This window comes from Arvicola amphibius, chromosome 2 (assembly GCF_903992535.2).
Source record: "Arvicola amphibius chromosome 2, mArvAmp1.2, whole genome shotgun sequence".
NCBI classification, from domain to species: Eukaryota; Metazoa; Chordata; class Mammalia; order Rodentia; family Cricetidae; genus Arvicola; species Arvicola amphibius.
Genome location: NC_052048.2, coordinates 75,883,953 through 75,904,752, shown reverse-complemented (window position 1 = coordinate 75,904,752; position 20,800 = coordinate 75,883,953). Strand labels below are relative to the sequence as shown.

Sequence of the window (20,800 nt, the reverse complement as noted above, 5' to 3'; positions counted from 1 at the left end):
TGAGCAACACACATGTATACATATATGAACATATGTTTGTATGTGTATACATACAAATCCTAAACAACAACAGTATAACTGGTTGACACCCACCTATATATATTTGGGGAGAGTAATTGAGTAATTGCTTCTCAGATTGTCTTCTGAAGCATTTTCTTGATTAATGATTGATGTGGGAGGGCCCAGTCCATTGTGGGCAGTTCTACCCTTGGGCAGGTGATCCTAGGTGATAGAAGAAAGCAAGTTGAGTAAACCATGGGGAGCTCAGCAATAAGTAGCATTCTTTATGATTCTTGCCTCTGCTGCTGCTTGAGTTCGTGTCCTGACTTCCCTCAATGATTGACTATGACTGTGATGGATGAGTATGTGAAAGCCAAGTAAAACCTTTCTTTTCTAAGTTGCTTTTGGTCATGGCAAATTTTTGTTTTTTCCTTCAAGAAAGGGTTTCTCTATGTAACAGCCCTGACTGTCCTGGAATTTGCTCTGTAGACTAGACTGGCCTCAAACTCAGAGATCTATCTGCCTCTGCCTCTGCCTCTGCTTCCTCGATGCTGGGATTAAAGGCATGTGCCACCACTACCCAGCTGGCCGTGGTGCTTTATCACAGCGATAGAAAGCAAATGAGAACAAACAAAAATCTGGATCTTCCTAGGCTACATGGACAGTTTGAGACCAGCCTGGGATATAGGAGACCCTGTTTGAAGAAAAAAAGAAAAATAAGAGGCGGGGAGGGGGGGTGCAAACCTTTAATCCCAACCCAGCACTCGTGAGGCAGAGGCAGGTAGATTTCTGTTTTAGGCCAAGCTAGTCTACAGAGCGAATTCCAGGACAGGCTCCAAAGAAATTTTGTCTCACAAAACCAACCAAACAAACAAACAAAAAAAACAAAACAAAAAAACCAAACAAAAAAAAAAAAAAAACAAGAGAAAGAGAGAAGGATTTTCCATCAAACCAAATTTTTAAAAAAAATTGTATCAAAGCTGCAATGGTTTAAATGAGAATGCCCCCGCCCCAGGCATATTTGAATGCTTGGTCCCCGGGTAGTGGTACTGTTTGAGAAGGACTAGGAAGTGTAGCTTTCTTGGAAGGTGCACCATGCCTACCTGTTTACTGCCATGCTCCCCACTGTGGTGGTCATGGACTCATCTCTGGACCTGTAAACCCTAAATAAACTTTCTTATGTAAGTTGTCTTAATCATGGTATCTCATCATAGCATAGAAAAAGCACTGAGATAAAAGGATACTCCAGAGTGAAAGAATGAGAGGCTATTTCAAATATGTGGTAAGGTTTTGGTGTATAGAAAATGCAAAGAACTCCTACAGCTTAACAAGAAGCTAACTCAGAAACTATGTGGTGGCACAGAACTTTATTCCCAGAACTTGGGAGGCAGAGGCAGACTGATCTCTAGAGTTCAAGCCAGCCAGGTCTGTAGAGTCAATTCCAGGACTGTCAGGGTTACACAGAGAAACCCTGTCTCAGAAACAAACAAAGCAACAACAACAAAAAACTGCAAAGCCAGTATATGAAACAATGGAAAATTGCTCAGCATCATTGATCCTGAGAAATTCACATCAAAGCTACATGAGGTACCCATTCCTGTGATTTTAACAGGTTTGAGTACAATAACGAGATGTTGGTGAGAACATGAATTGGAACCGTCAAACATTGCTGATGGAAATATAAATGTGTAGCTACTTTGGGAAACAATTTGGAAAGCCTGAAACAGAAGACAATATATTGTATGGTTTTTTTTTTTCCTAGGGATTATCCAGAGTAGACATTCATAGAAACAAAAAGCAGGCTTAGTAGCTGGCAAGGGCTAGGGAAGAGGGACGAGTGGCAGGAGGGATCTGTGTGACAGCTTAATAGAGCCTAGGCTTCCCCTTTGGGTTGGTGAAAGCCTTCTGTGATTTCTAGAACTTGGTAGTGTTGATGGTTATTATTCAGCCTTATTAATATACCGAATACCACTAAATGGTTCAAATGATGAATGCTTAGTGAGCTTTATCAGACACAGAAATAAAACCTGCCAGCCAGTATTTGCAGGTGGTCAGAGAGGCAGAGTTAGACAGACACTTCAAACTTAGGGATTCAAAGACAGAATAGAGTGGGCTGTAAAACACATGGTGATTGCAACTGGTTTAAACCTATCAAATATGCTTAGATCCATGAATTTAAAACAATACTGTTTTGGAGCAGGTAAAGTACCTGCTGCCAAGCTTGATGACCTGAGTTCAGTCCAAGGGAACCACATGGAAGGTCAGACCAACTCTAGTAAGTTGTCCTCTGACCTCTATACATGTGCTGCAGCCTGTGCACATGCATGCACATACAAATAAATAAATGTAATGAAAAAATGTATTAGTTAAGAGCACCTGTTGAGCTTGCAGAGGATTCGGGTTCAATTCTCAGCACCCACATGGTGGCTTACAACTATCCCTAACTCCAGTTGCAGGGGACCTGATGCCCTCTTCTGCTCTGTATGGGTAGCAAGCATGCACATGGTACATATACATACATGCTGATAAAATACACGTAAAATAAATTGAATAAATCTAATAAATTTTTTTAAAAATAGAAAAATATATTGTAAAAATATGGTCTACTTAACTAGCTATGGGACAAGTTCCTTGAGTTGGGGAAATGACAGCGTCACTCTCTGCTTCTGTTCTAGTCTTTCTCTGGGATCAGCTAAGCAACTGTTGCATGTTAGCCCTAAAATAGCACCTGAGACTCGTATCTGTACTCTCATGCCTGGTTGCTGATGCTAGCTCAGCTCAGCCTTGGAACTCCCGCTTGTGCCATCTCTGTGTATCGGGATTTCCTCACAGCTTAGCGGGTTCTGAGCAGAGTCAGGCAGAACCCATCCATTTATGCTGTGGTCTGAGAAGGCACACAGCACCACTTTCACTACCCTCCGTTAGTAAATCATTCACCAAGCCTGCCTTTCCCCACCCCGCCGTCTCTTTCTAACCCCCGGCAGCCACTATCTGTTTACAATTTCTATGAGTTTTGTCTATTCTAGATAATACTCATATAAGAAATCATACAATATCAGGGAAGGACACACAGAATCCATGTTTGATATGATAGGGAACAGTACATTTCTGGAGGCGCATTTGGCATATCTGCATAGATATCGTCAGTGTTACAAAATGAGCTCAGCCCTATTTTTTGTCAGGTTGTAAGCTAGAACAACCATGATAACCCATGTAGGACATTGTTATGTAATGTATTCAGCCCTGTATTTGTGGGGGTGAGAGCTAGAACAACTACTATCCTCCCCCCCCACCCCGTGTATGGTCAATATTGTATAATGTACTCAGTCCTATTTTGTGGGGGTGGGAACTAGAACAGCTGATAACTGATATCCCCCCCTATACAGTCAGTATTGTGTAGTACACTCAGCCCTACTTTTTGTGAGGAGAGGGCCTGAGCAACTGATATTCTTTTCCCATTGCAACCCTCTCTAAGACCCACCATAGTGTCAGCACCAGGACCAGGATCTTATTATTTTAACCAGATCTTATAATGGGATAAGACATCTTTGAATCTTTGATGTGGTCTTAACGTTCTTAACCCTCCTCCGGTTTTGTTCTATTCTGTATCAACATCTACTGGGATGACTGGCAAAGGCTAGTCTCTGTGGATAGTTTCTTTCAAAAAAGCAGACAGCAAGAGGTGCCCAGCAGTCACATTCAGTTCCATAAAAGATGCAGAACCTAGCTGGGTATGAAGGCTGATTCCCTGATTGGGGGTCATTCCTGATGCTTGGGATTTTTTTCTGTGTAGTTTTTTTCAGTTCTTCCCTTTGGGTTCTTGTTTTTACACCTTCTGTTGTTCCTTTTCCAGAACATGCAGGCTGTTTGCACCTAAGACATAGTTATGGCTCGCTCCTTTTCTCTGGTAGCATCCAGCACCCTTTTCACTTTACCCCCCCTGTTTAAATCCAGTCTGGGTTGATCTTCACCATGTATTAGTAGTTAGGCTTTGGTGTTGCTGTGACCAGATATTCAAAGTAAATAGGGAGTGAAGATTTATTTGGTTCACTGTTTCAGAGAGCTCAATCCTCTATGCTTCTTGCGCCCACAGTGAAATGGAATGTCTTGGGAATGGGTACAAATAAATGACAGGGGATTCTTTTATCTTGTACACCAGAAGCAAAGAGGATTCCGCCAAAGGACTTTGATATGGCACAGCTCAGGGTCGTGCCCCTGGTGTCCTGTTTCCTCCAGTTTAGAACGCTTACAGAAAATTCCAGTGGCATTCAAGAAATAAGTAACATATATGACTCTTAAAAATGCCAATTAGTCTGAGATTCTCTTTTCAAAATATTAAAGGTTGCCTGTGTGTGTTCCTAGTACTTGGGAGTTGGAGGCAGGGGGATCAAGAGATCAAGGTCAGTCTGGGCTGTGTGACATCCTGTCTCACAAAACAGTGACAACAAAACCAGCTAGGGCCTGCCAGATGGTCCTAGTGAAGATGCGTGTTGTACAAGCCTGGCGAGCTGAGTTTGAGCCCGTTAACCCACATTAAGGTGGGAGGAGAGAACTGATTCTGTAGAGTTTACTCTTGATCACCACACCGTATTATTGCACCCTTGCCCTCCATTAAAAAAAAAGAAAGAAAGGGCCTGAGAGATAGCTCAGCGAGTAAAGGCACCTACAGCCAAGTCTGATAGTCTGAGTTTGATTCCAGATCCCATATAGTAGAATATAGAGAAATAATCCATATAGAGAAATGGTTCCCATAAGTTATCCACTGACCCTTACTCATAGGGTGTGGCATGTGTGCACACATAGACACTAAATGAATAAGTAACTGTAATTTAAACATGAAAAAACGCTTAGAAATTAAACAACAAAGAAATACTTAAGAGTAATTTTTCTGCATTACTGTTTTGAGGTTAGGGATTTATTTTTGTTTTTGAGACAAGGTCTCACTGTGTATTCTAGGCTGGCTGGCCTTAGACTTGTAGCCATCGTCCTGCTTCAGCCTTTTGTGTGTGTGGGCGGGGGTGGGGTGGGGATTCGAGATAGGGTTTCCTTGTGTAGCTCTGACTGTCCTGGAACTTACTTTGTAGACCAGGCTGGTCTCAAACTGAACTCACAGAGATCCGCCTGCTTCTGCCTCCTGTGTGCTGGATTAAAGGCGTGCGCAACCATGCCCAGCTGTGCTTCAGCCTTTTAAATGCTGGTGCAGAACTGGTTTAAACATCTAGAAAAGTGTTTTGTGGTAGACTGATTTCTGAAAGTAAGGTGATTTTTGTTTGATTACATTTGTTTGTGAGCCTAGCCTTTGAATACATTGATAATAAAATATTTTTTCTGAATTGTCAATTCTGAAAGCTTCTGAGATTTATTTAATTGTTTTGTATTTTGAGGTTGTGGGGCTTTGAACTGGTCTGTAGTTTGTGATCCTTTCTAACCTGCAGACTGCTGGGATTAAAAGTGTGAGCCACCATGTTTCCAAATTCCTTTAATGTATTGATGTATGTCTTCTCTTCCTTTAGAGTTGTCTGTGTGGGAAGTTTGTCCTCCGTCCACTACGACCATGCCGTAGATACTCCACTTCAAGCAGTTCTGGGTATGTGGTTTGTCTGCCTGGCACCAGGCTCTTTACTGTATGCTAATAATAGGTGCGTGCGTGCATGTTACTTTGAATATGGATGTGGCTGCATAAACTAACTTTTATTAAGGAAATAGTATTCTGATCACATCCATGGTTTCAATTACACATGTTCATCATTGGAAGTCTGAGTGCAGTGTAGTAAGACTTTTTTTTGAGACAGGGTCTCTATATGATCCTAGCTTCCTGGAACTCACTATGTAGACCAGCCTGGCCTCAAACCCATGAGAGATCTGCCTACCTCTACCTCCTGAGTGTTGGGCATCAACAACATATTTTGAGCAGGACTACATTCACATAACCATTTTATTGTAATACATTGTTAAAATTGTTCTATTTAATTATTGTTATAGTTCTCTTACTGTGTTTAGCTGATAAGTTAAACTTTGTCATAGTTGCATATGTACAGAAAAAATGCACTGTTTGATTCTGTCTGTGACTTGAGGCATCTTCTGGGGTTTTTGAAACAAATACCCACAGGTAAGGGGGACTACTGTACTATGCTGCAGCTTTGCTCTGAGGTCTGAGGAGGCCTGTCTGATACATTGCTTTGGGCAAGGCTTTGCTAGTGATGCTTCTTGTGGTTCTTTGATAACTGGGTAGCACAGAGCTTCTGTTTTATAGGAATGCATTTAGGTCGTAAGTTTAAGAAGTACTTGTTAGTTCTGGTGACAATTTTTTGTCTTCCTTTCCCAATTTGAGACATGCTGAGAAAGCTTTGGTCTACTTCTCTAGCTCAGTAATTTTCAAATTTAAATTTAATTTAATTAGAAGTCCTGCTCTGTAGCCCAGTCCGGCTTTGGTCTCAGAGCTGTCCTCCTGCCTTAGCCTATAGAATGCTAGAATTAGCGCTTTTTTTTGTATTTTATTTTTTAATTTTACATATCACTCCCAGTTCTCCTTCCCTCCCCTCATCCTGCTCCCGCGACCTTTTTCCCCGCCCTACCTTCTATCTCAGAGAGGGTATGGCCTCCCATGGGAGTCAAGAAGTCTGTCCCATCATCACTTTGAGGCCTGACCAAGGTGCTGCCCCTGTGTTTAGGCTGAGCAAGGTATCTCTCCTTATAAGAGAAACTTTTTTTACCCCTATAAAGAATTTGCTTTATTGTATTTACAGAAAAGCTTGGAGAAGAGGAGCTTTGAAAGTTTGTGATTTGAGATACTTCAGACAATCTCATAATTGTGACCATCAGGTTTCAGGGTTAAATAAGAGGCTGCTTCACTTTCTCTGTCCTAGTTCTTACCTTTTAAAGATTTTGTCACCCATGTATAAATATTTTATATTGCAGACAAGTTAAAAATGATCAAGAAAAGGTGGTTTGCAGCTATGTTGTTACAGTTGACTGTTGTGGTCCAAGTTAGTGGTTGGGACATGGAAGTGAAGAGGTCTACAAGACTCAGTAGAAAAGTAGATAAATGGAAAACAAGAAAGTATGATATTTTTCCTATTTCTCTCTTTTAGGTTGACTGCTGGTAAAATTGCTGGAGCTGGCCTTTTATTCGTTGGTGGAGGGGTTGGTGGCACTATCATGTATGCCAAATGGGATTCCCATTTCCGGGAAAGTGTAGAGAAAACCATACCGTACTCAGACAAGCTCTTTGAGATGGTTCTTGGCTCTGCACCTTATACTGTCCCCTTGCCAAAGAAGCCGGTAAGAATTTAAAGTGTTTCAGTTTATGCTGTGGAGTACTTTCACTCAACTGCTTATTTTTTGAGACAGAGTTTTATGTAACTCAGACTCTCCTTAAACTCCTTATTGTCTGGGTTCACCTCCTAGGTTCTGGGGTTACAGGAATGTGCCATTTTACCTGGCTATGCAATATTTTTTAAAAGCCAACTGTTTTCATCTGGACAACAATATTCGTGTATAACTCAGTGCATCTTGCTGAATGTATGTTTGTTCTCTTCAACTTGAACTAATAGTAATCTATACAAGTAGGATTTTAGCCTGTGGGAATTCCATAAATGCTCTTAAATACCACATTTAAAAATAACATTGCACATGGGTAAATCAGAGAGGTGTGTAGGACAGAGGTACTGGCTGGCCTGTGGCCTGAGGCCCAGTTGTGTCTGTGCACCTGACTTAGTGCCCTAAGCACATAATGAGAGTGGTTAGCATACACCTTATTGTTGTAGCTAGTTACAGCTCGCTTTAGAATGAAAATAAAAGGCACACATTTACTGTCTGCTGTTTGGTTAACAGTGACAGGAATGCTCTCCAGTGGCCTGGAGCATTGCACATATTCTTCAGTTTCACTTCCTACACACACCACTAGCTTAAAACTTTAAAAAATAATTTATTTTAAATTTTATCCATTATTGCTATTATCATGTACTTACGTGTGTGTGTGTTCCAACATCATTGTGGAGATGAGTAAATTTTTGGGAGTGTGTTCTTCCACGGTGGGATTCAGTGATCAGGCTCAGGTTGTCAGGCCTGTATAAGTGTTTTTACCCACTGAGTCATCTTGCCAGCTGTAGCTTAACATTTTTAAGTTCATCTTTAAAAGAAGTGCATTGCATCTCCTGGAATTAGAGCTACAAGTGGCTGTGAATCACCATTGGGTGCTAGGAACCGAACCCGAGTCCTCTTGAAAAACCTCCAGTGTTCTTAACCACTGAGTCATCTCTCCAGCCCCCTTTTAAAAACTTAAGTATATGGGTGTTTTGGCCAGTATGTATGTTTGCGTATTACATGTATGCCTGTGTCCATGGAGAGCAGCAGAGGATGTCAGGTTCTCTGGAACTGGAGTTGTATCAGTTGGGAGTCGCCATGTGGGTACTGGGAATCAAACCCTGGTCCTCTGGAAGAGCAGCCAGTGTCCTTAACTGCTAAGGCATTGCTTCATCTACTAATCTTAAGTATTTCTTAATTCAAACACAGCATCTTGTTTACACACAGATAGAAGAGATGTACAAAAGAGCATGGGTTTTTTGGTTTGTTTGCATTAGGTATTTCTTTATGCTCTGAGGCTGGATGTGGCTGATCAGATAGTTAAGTCCAGTATCTAGAATGGCCTAGAGACCAATTCTATTGATTAAAAAGTGTTGCCTGGTTTCTTCATCATAACCAACCACACTGTTCCTGGCTGGTCTTCCAATTCATTATTTCTTAGACCTTTAAAAGGTTTGCAGTGACTAAAACAGACAGTTATGCCCCTGTAATACTCACGGAATCCTGTGACTTCATCTAAAATCTTTAGTCAGTTTTAAGCTGTAGGATCCAGGGGAGATAAGCCAATAGCCCTTCTAGGAGCAGGGGGTCTGGCTGAGAAGTTGAGAATAGTGTTTATTTCCTACTCAACATAATCACAAGTGAATGAATTCTTTATCTCTGAATGGCTTTTGCCTGTGCTCACTACTAGTTGCCTAGTTGCTTTGCAGATTGTTTGTACTTGAACAGCATAGTATACCTGTACTATACTATCTCAAAACCCACGTGCTACTGTCCCCCAGTGGTGCTAGGGATTGAGCTCAGAGCTCAGCAGGGCTCTACCACTGAGCCCTCAGCTTCCTATTTGCTTTTTTAGTAGTACAGCTAGTAGTGGTTACCAGGTTGCTGGATTAGAATTGCTAGATTTTCTATTATTGTTTTTATTTTGTTAGCTCTCTATTTTGTTTAATCTATTTAGACCTTGATCCTTTCATTTCCCACTTGTCTTCTGAAGTAAAGGCATTCCCAAATATCTGGTCTTTCCCGTCTTCAGTCTTCATTCCCCAGATTTCTGAAAAATTACAGATTATATTCATACTAGTGTAGACTCTTCTGAAATAAGCACTGCCATGCTTTCGTGTCACTGTTTGCCAGGAACTTTTAAACATATTTTTTAGTTTCTTAAGAACCAAATATAAAAATGAGATTGTAAGGATTGTCTTACAATAGGCTGTCAAGATGGTTCAGTAGGTAAAGTCTTGCCATCAAGACCAATGATCACAGGTTGGAAGGAAAGGGCTGACTGTTGCAAGTAGTCCTTCTGCCATGTGAGTGCTGTGTGCCTCTCCTTCCAATAAATAAATGTTGAAAATAAAGAGGATACAGTGAATAAAGCCAGGAATGGTTAAATGTCGGCCCAGAAGCTGGCCATTGTTCCCCCACCTCCTTCCTTCCTTCCTTCCTTCCTTCCTTCCTTCCTTCCTTCCTTCCTTCCTTCCTTCCTTCCTTTCTTTTTTTCTTTCCTTTTTTCATCTCCTTCTTCCTCTCCTCTCCCCTCCCTCCCCCTTCCCCCACTTCTCTCCTGTCCCCTCCCCTCATGTGTGATTGCATGAATCCTGGCAATAAAAGAAGCACCAAGCTAATGTTCCTTTCACTCCAGGCCTCTCATCAGTCATTTGTTCCTAACTGACTGCATATTGTAGAGGTGGAAGTAGCCTTTTCAGTGTTAGAGATAAAAAAGGATGTCATGTATCATATGCTTTATTATTTCATAGAAGCCTTTAATGCTAATACATGGGCTAGTCCTTTGGAATTAAGTTTTTGGAATACATTTTTCTGTAATGACAGCTTCTTTCTATGAGTATATTGCAAAATGTTGATAACCTGACCTTTAAAAAAGAAAATTACTATATGTTCCCTTTTAAAGGCAACATTGTATTCTAAATATCAAACATTTCCTTTTCCAAGATACAGTCTGGTCCACTAAAAATCTCCAGCGTATCAGAGGTGATGAAAGACTCCAGGCTGCCCATGGCACAATCCCAGAAACAGAAGGAAGACACTCCAGCTTCAGCAGGTACTTGTTAGAGCTACTCTTTGGAAGGTATAATGGGAGAAGTTGTCTCAGTGTCTACAGTTACTTCTGACTTGATGAATCACTGGATTCTGATTAAGCAAATACTCCCTGAGTGTGCATTATAGGAGCTGGGGACCTACCAGTGAACAAACACTTTACAATGAAAAAACAGTGTGCTAATATTCCTTGATGGGACACGACGAGGAACTTCATCTACAGATGAGTGAAGCACAGAGTCAGCCAGGGAGGAAGGGTATTTGTGGCTTTAATCAGGATAAATCAGGAAATCTTACCTGAAAGGTGTTGTTTGAGTAAAAGCTAGAAAGCTAGAAGGGAGTGAGAAAGTCACAGAGATACCTGCTGTGGTAGAGCGTCCCAGGCGCCAGTTGGGGCCAAGGCTCGCCATGTCCAGGAAGGAGCCAAGTGAGTGGGAACAGAGGCAGATCTACCAAGGAAGCAGAAAGGTGGCCTGGAAGCTATAGTAAGAGTTTTGTTTTATATTTGGAGTGGAGTAGGGAGATGTTGGAGGGTCTGAGCCAGAGAATTTATGTCTATCATCTATTTTTAGAAGACTTGTTTTGTCAGTAAGTGGTGGCACATAATCCTAGCACTTGGGAGACAGGCAGGAAGATAACAGTCCAAAACTAATCTCAACTACCTAGTGAGTTCAAGGAGTAGCCCGGGCGACTGAGACTCTGCCTCAAAAACAGAATAGTACATAGAGACGTAAGCCAGGGCAGAAACAGGGAGACCAGTCAAGTAGGTTTTGTTAACAATATAGGTTTATCTTTTGAATGAAGCTTTTAATTTTTAAAACAAAATTTGTCTCATTTTACTGGTTTCCTACCCATTTCATCTCTAGAGTTGTTTTTCTCTTATATCAACATTTTTGTTTATAAATTAGTCTTTCTGAAGTTTTTTTCTTTTAAATGAGTTCTTCTTCACACACTGTCTTCACTATGAACATCATCTTCCCTGTGTTTGAAACTGTCATCCTGTTCCACATCTTTCACGTCTTCCTTTATCTCTGCCATCCTGTAGGACTGTTCGAGTCCCTCTGCTGATTGCTTTCTTCTGTCTCTCCTACTGTGACACAGACTCCTTTTTCTTTTGCTGTTCCTTTTTGGTAAATTACTCTGATGTCCACTTCCCTGTGCTTAGATTTAGCACTGTTACTAGAAGCCTTTCTTTAAGGTAAGAAGGATTAAAATGGCTGTAGGTGTTGAGAAGACTTTGCCTTGTACTTTCTCAGCTTTTTTCAGTTTTCTGTTTCTGTGGTTATTCGTTCACACACAGGGTCGTAGAAGCATTTGTGTTTTTAAGTGGTACAGTGTGATGTGCTCTGCGGCAGATTCTTGCCTGTGGATTAAAGGCAGTACAAGTACCATGCATAATATGTATTTATAGCATCTACAGGGGCAGCTCAAATTATTTCTGCAGCAGGTGACACACTTTCGGTCCCAGCCCCTGCGGTTCAGCATGAGGACGCTGTAAAAACTGATCGTTCCGACATTGGTGAAGGAAAACCCGCATCTGTAACCTCAGGTAGTTTAATTCTTCATGTGTTGTGATATAGATGTTTTCTCACCAGAACACCTTTGCCTCGGCCCTCAGATACTTTGGAAAATGTATACCTAGACTGGTTTCCAGCCCTCAGACTTGCCTAGGAAAGATTTAAATTTCAAAGTCTAAGGTAATCCTTGAAAATGTTAGCAGCGAATCCCTCATTTCCTGTGGAGTCGGAAGAGGGTGGCGTTTAGAGTCCTTGTCACCCTGCATCACCATCAGTACTTTGTGTCCTTGTTAGCTGTTGAAAATATGTTGAAATTTGCTTTCCTCTTGTTCACTTTTGCTGCAAGAGGAAGCATTCTCATCTTCTGTAAGGGAGCGACCACCTGAAGAAGTCGCAGCTCGCCTAGCACAACAGGAAAAGCAAGAACAAGTTGAGAAGGAGTGTATGTAAATCAAGTTGCTGTCTTCATCCGTCATCCGCTTGTCATCCAGTAGCTGGTGGGGTTTCCCACCATCAGTTCATCATTTGTGCTCTTTCCTTCAAAACTGCTTTCACCCAGGTCACATGCGTTGTAACTGGTGAACATTGCAAACCCATTTTATTATTTCTAGTACAAAGCTTTTGTATAACTCCATGGAACAGAACTGGATTATTTCAACCTTTAAAACTTGTATGCTTAGTCAGGCAGTGGTGGCGCATGCCTTTAATCCCAACAGTTGGGGACAGAGGCAGATGGATCTCTGTGAGTTTGAGGAGCCTGGTCTACGGAGCTAATTCCAGGACAGCCAAGGCTACACAGAGAAACCCTGTCTCAGGAAGGGGGCGGGGGAAGCTTGTATGTATGTTTATGAGTGTGAAACTCACAGACTCACACTGCAGCCTATAATAGCCTATAATACATCCACTCTGGACTCTCTCTGTTGACAATCTTGGGAAAGAGGGTGTTCTACATTTTGCTAATCTTTAGCAAAATAAGTGTATTTCCTCTTAACTTTCAGTTCTGTGTTATTTTGTGGTGTGTGTTCGTGTGTTCAAGTTTGTACATGAGTGTCTAGAGCTCAGAGATTGACTTCAGATATTTTCCTGTATTGCTCTCCACCTAAGTTTTTTGAGGCAAGATCTCTCTCATTGACCCTTCAACTTGTTGTTTCAGCTAGGTCTCATCCTGTGGGTTATAACCCCTTTGGGGATCACCTAAGATCCCCAAATTTACAGATATTTACATTATGATTCATAATAGTAGCAAAATTTAGTTATGAAGTAGCAGCAAAAAAAAAATGTTGTGCCGGGCGGTGGTGGCGCACGCCTTTAATCCCAGCACTCGGGAGGCAGAGGCAGGCGGATCTCTGTGAGTTCGAGACCAGCCTGGTCTGCAAGAGCTAGTTCCAGGACAGGCTCCAAAGCCACAGAGAAACCCTGTCTCGAAAAACCAAAAAAAAAAAAAATGTTGTAGTTGGGAGTCACCACAACATGAGGAACTGTATTAAGGAGTTGCAGCATTAGGAAGGTTAAGAACCGCTGGGCGAGACTGACTGGTCATTGGGCCTCCTGGGTCTGCCTGACTGTCCACCCCAGCACTGTGGTTACAGATGCACTTGCTGCAGTGCACAGCTTTTACATAGCTGGTGGGGATCTGAACATGAATCCTCATGTTTGAGCAGCGAGCATTTTACCCACTGAGCCATCTCCCCAGCCCCCTGTTAGGTTTTTGATAGTTTAAAAAATGGTAATAGATGCCCCTGTTTTCAGGAGGTACAGACTGTCACTCACTGCACTGTTGTGTGTTAGCGACTTTGGAAGTAAGGGGTGTAAAAGGGTTCTCACTGAACAGAAAGTGACTTTCAAATTCTCCTGCAGCTTTGTGAATTTTCTCTCTGGCGACATCACTTGGTTTTTCTGCTGCTAAACCTGGCTTTGTTTCCTTGACCCCTTGTTGGTTCTGCCCTGTTCTAAGGAGTTACCATTGTGAGAGAGAATAGATGGGGAAGAAGGAGCCTTAGGAGTAGGGCATCTGTGTAAGCCCTGGACTTAAGTGGTTCTTTTGCTGTTTTTGTTTGTTTGTTTGTTTGTTTTGTGTTCAAAACAGGGTTTCTCAGTAGCTATGGAGAAAGTTCTGGAAATTGCTCTGTAGACCAAACTGGCCAAAACTCGTAGAGATCCACCTGCCTCTGCCTTCCGAGTGCTGGGATTAAAGGCGTGCGCCACCACCACCAGGCTCTTTTGCTGTTTTAACTGTGTGTGTTCTCTTTCATTCTTGGCCTTGTTACAGATAATTGAAAATGTTAGGCAAATGAACAAATTCTCAGTGAAATGTTTTTATATTTTCCCAGTTTTCCATAATGATCATATTTCCTCCCCCTCTTCTCGTCTGTATCTTTGATACTTTTTTCCATAAGTAGCTTAAACTGATTTTGACTTTATTGTGTAGCCAGAATGGCCTTGACCTCACAGTTTTTCTGCCTCAGTCATGTAAAATATAAGAGTATATGTTGAATTCATATTTTCTCCTCACTTTTCTTTCTGTCCCTGGTGACAGTAGCACACACACTTTAATCCTAGCACTCAAGACACTGAGTCAGATGGATCTTTGTGAGTTCAAGGTCAGCCTGATCCATAGAGTGAGATCCAGGACAGCCAGGGCTACACAGAGAAACCCTGTCTCAAAAAAACTCCCAAGATCCAAGTACCTCTTTTTCCTCACTTCCCTCTTGGTCTCTTGATACCTTGCTCTTTAGATTAAGCTGCAGTTTGATCTCAGTTTCTTGGTATTTTCTCACTATTGCCTTTTTCACTTACCTGTGTACACTTGCACACTATGTCTCCTCTGGATTCTCACAGAATGAAAAAAAGGGAGAGAGAGGAAAGACAGCTTTTAATATTGCCGATATTGCTGTTGACTTCTTGTGTGCTTTTGTGGAGAAACTGTCCATTCCAAGCCTACCTTTGGTTTTTATTATTATGTTGTTGTTTGTTTAATTTTGTTTCTTTGTTTTAGACGAGGTCTGCCTTAAAATCTTACTTTATTTATGTTTATATGTGTCTGGGGACAGAAGTACCGTGGCATGTATATGTGGAGATCAGAGACCATGTGGGAGGGAGTCAGTTTTCTCCTTGCACCATACGTGTTTCAGGGATTGAACTCATTTTGTTAGGCTTGACAGCAAGTACCTTTACCTGTTGAGTCTTCTCATCAGCCTTTCTTGAGATAGGTTTGCTGTGTAGTGTGTGGTGGGCCTCCTGCCGCTGACTCCTGAGTGCTGGGATTAAGGACCACCACACAACTTTCCTTTTACTTTTTTGTTGTCGTGTTTTCTTGTTTGTTTCCTTTCTCCTCGGTCTGGTATCTTCTTGTATCCTGGACATATGAGTATTATGGGTTTTCCTCTTTTTTTTTTTCATGATATTTATTGAGCTCTACATTTTTCTCTGCTCCCCTCTCTGCCTTTCCCCTCCCCCTTTGAGCCCTCCCCCAAGATCCCCATGCTCCCAATTTACTCAGGAAATCTTGTCTTTTTCTACTTTCTACTTCCCATGTAGATTAGATCTATGTAAGTTTCTCTTAGTGTCCACATTATTGTTTAAGTTCTCTGGGATTTTGGTTTGTAGGCTGGCTTTCTTTGCTTTATGTTTAAAAACCACCTGAGTGAGTACATGTGATAATTGTCTTTCTGTGTCTGGGTTACCTCACTCAAAATAATGTTTTCTAGCTCCATCCATTTTCCTGCAAAATTCAAGCTGTCGTTATTTTTTTTCTGCTGTGTAGTACTCCATTGTGTAAATGTACCACATTTTTCCTATTCATTCTTCAGTCGAGGGGCATTTAGGTTGTTTCCAGGTTATGACTATGACAAACAAAGCTGCTATGAACATAGTTGAGCACATGTCCTTGGGGCACAATCGAGAATCCTTTGGATATATACCCAAAAGTGGTATTACTGGGTCTTGAGGAAGGTTGTTTTCTAATTTTCTGAGAAATCACCACACTGACATCCAAAGGGGTTGTACCAGCTTGCATTCCCACCAGCAATGCAGAAGTGTTCCCTTTTCCCCACAACCTCTCCAGCATAAGTTGTCATCAGTGTTTTTGATCTTGGCCCTTCTTACAGGTGTAAGATGGAATCTCAGAGTTGTTTTGATTTGCATTTCTCTGATGACTAAGGATTTGAACATTTCCTTAAGTGTCTTTCAGCCATTTTAGATTCCTCTGTTGAGAGTTCTCTGTTTAGGTCTGTACTCCATTTTTTTTTTTTTTATTGGATTATGTGATCTTTTGGTGTCCAATTTCTTGAGTTCTTTGTATATTTTGTTGAGAAGTAAAAAATAGGCATCTTTTTTTTTTTCTGGTGAGTCTGCAATTTTTATAAAATGAAATAGTTAATGATTATGCTGCATGTATGTATTCCCTTCAGAATATTCTAAACCTTTATCTATTGATTATATTAGCCTTTCTAAGATATCTTTCCCCTAAAATGCCTTTTATTTTAGAAAATTCAAGCTTTATAAAAGTGAAAATAATATAGTAAGCTCTGACAGATCAGCCATCCATATTTCCTTCTTATGATTTATTGGTTGTTTTTGTCAGTGTGAGTGTTTTCCTGCATGTGTGTATGTGTACCATGCATGTGTCTGGTACCTGTGGAGGCCAGAAGAGGATGTTAAAGTTCACAGATGTCAAGTTACAGGCAGCTTTGAGCTGCCATGTGAGCACTAGGAACTAAAGCCTGGGCCTCTGCAAATACAGCAGTGCGCCCAGCCATTTCTCTCATTACGTTCCCACCCACAGCCCCTGTACTTGGAAGAGAATTATTATGCTTTCCTAAAATTGGGTCCCATGTATAGCTTATTTTGTTTGGTGTTTTTTTGAGAAGCACCGGAAGACTTAGGATAAGAGAGAAAGTTTAGTCTTTTGCAAGGAGGATTTGTTTTTAACTGTTGTTTCTCTTTTCAGCTTTAGCCAAGAGTTTAGAAGATGCCCTGAGCCAGACTGCATCTGTTACTCTGCAGGCTATTACAGCCCAGAATGCTGCAGTTCAGGCTGTCAATGCACACTCCAACGTACTGAAAACAGCCATGGACAGTTCTGAGGTGCGCCACGGAGGGGTTGACCTGTGTAATAGACCAATTGTTTCTGTCCAGTACGGGCTTTCTCACAGAGTAAAGACAGTCAACAGTAACTCTTTTTCCCTCTGTATTTTTAAATCAGGATCTTCTCACTGTGTATCCCAGTCTAACCTGCAATTCATTAAGGGGCCAGCCTGGCCTCATTCTTGCAGTGATACTCTTGTATAAGCCTCCTGAGTAGGGATATAACAGGTGTATGTTTAGCTACAATAATTGTCTTAAAAATACAAAACAGCTGGAGACTGTTGGTGCACATCTTTAATCTCAGCACAAGGAAGACAGAGGTAGGCAGATCTTTTGAGTTTGAAACCAGTCTGATTTACATGGCAGGTTCCAGGCCAGTCAGTGCTTCATAGTGAGACTTTGTCTCAAAACAAACAACCAAAATCGAGAAAAACCTTCAGATATGTTTTACATGAACCACAGAACTGTGACAGTGTGAGACCTCGGGGGTCTCGTTATTCAGGCTGATACTGAATTCACTGTGTAGCTGATACATGGTACCTGTTAGTAATATCCTCAGCAAATGTTAAATGTAGTTTCCAACTTTTAAGCAGTGTTTTCAATAAAATAATTTTATTATTATTACAGGCTGGTGCTGAGCTCACTGTAGCTAAGGATAAGCTTGAATACAAGATGCTTCTGTCTGTACTTGGAAAGTGCTAAGATTGCTAGGTGGACACAACCTCACCTGGCTTGAGAGAGTTTACATTTGCTTCTTCTTAATCTTAGTCCTTCAATGTGGGTTTTTTTTTTTTTTTTTTTTACCGTTTATTAATTAAGTAATTAATTTTTGGGGCAGATGGGGTTTCTCTGTGTAGCTCTGACTGTCCTGGAACTAACTTGACCAGGTTACCCTAGAACTCAAAGATCTGCCTGCCTTGCCTCCCAAATGCTGAAATTAAAGGCATGCACAACCATGTCCAGCCAAGCATTTCTGTAACTAAACTTTAAATTTTTAGATATTTTAGAATGATATGAAATTTTAAGAAATAATACTAAAATTTCTGTATACCATAGACACTTTCAAAAGAAGTTAAAAAAGAAACAAAACAGATGGTGTTGGTGGCGCACGTCTTTAATCCCAGCATTTGGGAGCCAGAGGCAGGTGGATCTCTGTGAGTTGAAGGCCAGCCAAGTCTACAGATTGAGTTCTAGGACTGGCTCTATAGTTGCCTGGAAACCCTGTCTTAAAAAAACTAAACAAATAACAGCAGCAAAAAGAAGTATAAAAAAAGAAAGAAAGCCCTCTGTGTTATCTGCATATTTGCTGGAACATGGTCAGACTCTAGTGGCCTGTCCCTTACACAGAACTGAGTTCCTCCCCTCCCACACCTCTGCCAGCGGCCACCATTTGTGGAGAATTACTGTTCAGCATCTCTGTCACAGTTTTTCAGAGTTCTCTTTGATGACTTCCTCTCTAGGCTGTTGCTTCTTTGTGTGTGTGTGTGTGTGGGGGGGGTGTTACAGAGGCCTTCCGTAGGTGCACTTGTCAATATGGCAAAAGTAGTCTCCTTGTGCTTCATAGTCAGTGGGAAGCATGGTCCATGGACTGCCACTCTGTTTCTGGCAAAAGCACAAACCATGAACATGGCCTTCTGCTTCAGTAGAACCATAGAGCCTGACATGACCCTCATAGGCTGCTGGAACCATGAACATCAGCATGACCTCAGGTCACCCACATCCATATGGCTCCTGGTGGCAATACAGCCTATGGATGTCTACATGACTTCTGGCTGCAGCCCAGACCGTAGACACCTGCATGACCTTTGGTGCTAACATAGGCCATGGGCATCAACAGAGACCCAGCTGTAATAGAACCACAAACCCAGGCAGAGCCCTTGATAGCATCCCAGACCTGGACATCACCATAGCCTCAGGTAGCAGCTCGGACCACTCAGATCATGATGGCCCCTGGCAGCTGCATGGGCTGTGAGCATCTACATGACTTCAGGTAGCAGTGCCCACCATGGACTCCACATGACCTTTGGTGGTACCTCACATCACAGACATCAACACAAACCCTGACTGCCATAGGGCCTCGGACCCAGACGTGACCTTGGTGGTGGCAGTGAGATACTGCCTGTATTTCACCATGGCCTCAGGTGGCAGCGCAGGCTGCTCACATCAGTGTGTCCTCCAGGGGTAGCACAAACACTGACATTGTGTGGCCTTTGGTGGTAACTTGGAATATGGACATCAACACAGATCCCAGCTACAGCAGGGCTGTGGTTCAGTTGTTTTATTTGTTCATTCGTTCATTCATTCATTCATTCATTCATAAATTTTATTAAATTTATTTTTATTTTATGCTTACTGGTTCGTGTATGCCTATGTGAGGGTGTCAGAAGCCCTGGAACTAGAGTTATAGACTGTAGTGATATTTTATTTGTATCTTAATAAATAAAACTTGCCTGAAGTTCAGAGAGTATAACAGCCGCACTGATCAGCCTACAGCACCCGGTATTCCCAGGCAGTCTCCCATCCCAAGTACTAACCAGGCACGACCCTGCTTTTAGCTTCCGAGATCAGACAAGATGGGGTGCATTCAGGGTGGTATGGGCATAGATGAGTATATGAGTATGCGTGTGTTCATGTCATAGTGCATGTGTTAAGCTTGGAAGACAACTTTAAGGAGTCAGTTCCTTTTGCTTTGATGAGGCAGTGTCTCTGGTTTCTGCCACATTGTGTAGTGTTGGCTAGTAGCCCATTAGCTTTCAGGTGATTCCTCTGCTTCTGTCTCCTGCCTCTGTGTCGGGATGCTGGCATTACAGATGCATGCCCCTGCCTCCAGCTTAGTTCTATGGGTTTCAGGGATAAAACTCAGGTTGTCAGGTTTGTGTGCAAGCCTCTTGTCTGCTGAACCATCCGGATGGTCCTGAATTAATTTTTCTTTCTTTCATTCTTTTTTTTTTTTTTTTTTTTTTTTGTTTCATTTATTTATTTAGAGACAGGGTTTCTCTGTGTGACAGCCCTGGCTGTCCTGGAACTCGATTTGTAGACCAGGCTGGCCTAGGACTTAGAGGTCTGCCTGCTTCTGCCATTCAAATGATGAGATTAAAGGCATATGCCACTACCATCAGGTCTGGAATTATTTTTTCATAGAGTTGGGAGACAATTGCACTTACAGGGCTCTTCTTTCTAGGCCTCTGTAAACCTGGATTGCCTTCAGAAAGATACATCTTTGTCATTCATGTTTGTATCTTTATGAAGAGTTCTGTAGTAAGAGGCAAGGTTCGTCTTTCTATATTTCATTGTAGTACTTGGATATCATTTGAAATGTTTATGATCATCAATGTTAAATTGAGGGGGTTTATTAGTCTTATCACTAGGTGTCAATTTCTATTTTTTTATGATTTTAAATATTTTATCAATGTGTTGAAAGGAATTCCTTTGTAATCTTTTGGAATTTCAATTTAAGGGTTAAAAATTTTATTCTAAGACTAATTTTATTAGACTGTCACAGTGGTCTAATGCAGTAAAAGTTATCTCTTCGTCAAGAAGACTGCTTTTAAATTCTCCACTGGTAATTGATGTGCTCTTAAAACGGAGACCGTATCAGATGTCTGGAGATGTAATGTGGAGAATTGCTGCTGAAGGAAACTCCTGAAGTCAACTGTGTTGCCTATCCCACAATGCCCTATGTAGAACAGGCTGGCTGGAATTCACAGAGATCCATCTGTCTCGAGTCCTTGAGTGTTGAGATTAAAGACATATGCACCAGGCCTGGCTGTTTTGAAAATCTAATAATAAACCCATTAAAAAAAATTCCTAACCCAGTCAGGCAGTGATGGTGCATACCTTTT

The 20,800-nt window shown here is 41.6% G+C and overlaps 1 protein-coding gene across 11 annotated transcripts in view; it reads left to right on the top strand.

The window, feature by feature from the left end:
• Immt (inner membrane mitochondrial protein) overlaps positions 1–20,800 on the top strand; it is a 39,066-nt gene that overhangs the window by 6,133 nt on the left and 12,133 nt on the right. For 2 of the 11 annotated variants that reach the window (XM_038318709.1, XM_038318708.1), the window contains exons 2-7: positions 5,514–5,587; positions 7,092–7,281; positions 10,252–10,360; positions 11,768–11,905; positions 12,220–12,315; positions 16,822–16,958. In XM_038318709.1, coding sequence (XP_038174637.1) covers positions 5,514–5,587; positions 7,092–7,281; positions 10,252–10,360; positions 11,768–11,905; positions 12,220–12,315; positions 16,822–16,958 — 744 coding nt within the window. The remainder of the gene's footprint in view (positions 1–5,513; positions 5,588–7,091; positions 7,282–10,251; positions 10,361–11,767; positions 11,906–12,219; positions 12,316–16,821; positions 16,959–20,800) is intronic. The other 9 variants (XM_038318712.1, XM_038318710.1, XM_038318717.1 and 6 more) reach the window with 6 other exon arrangements.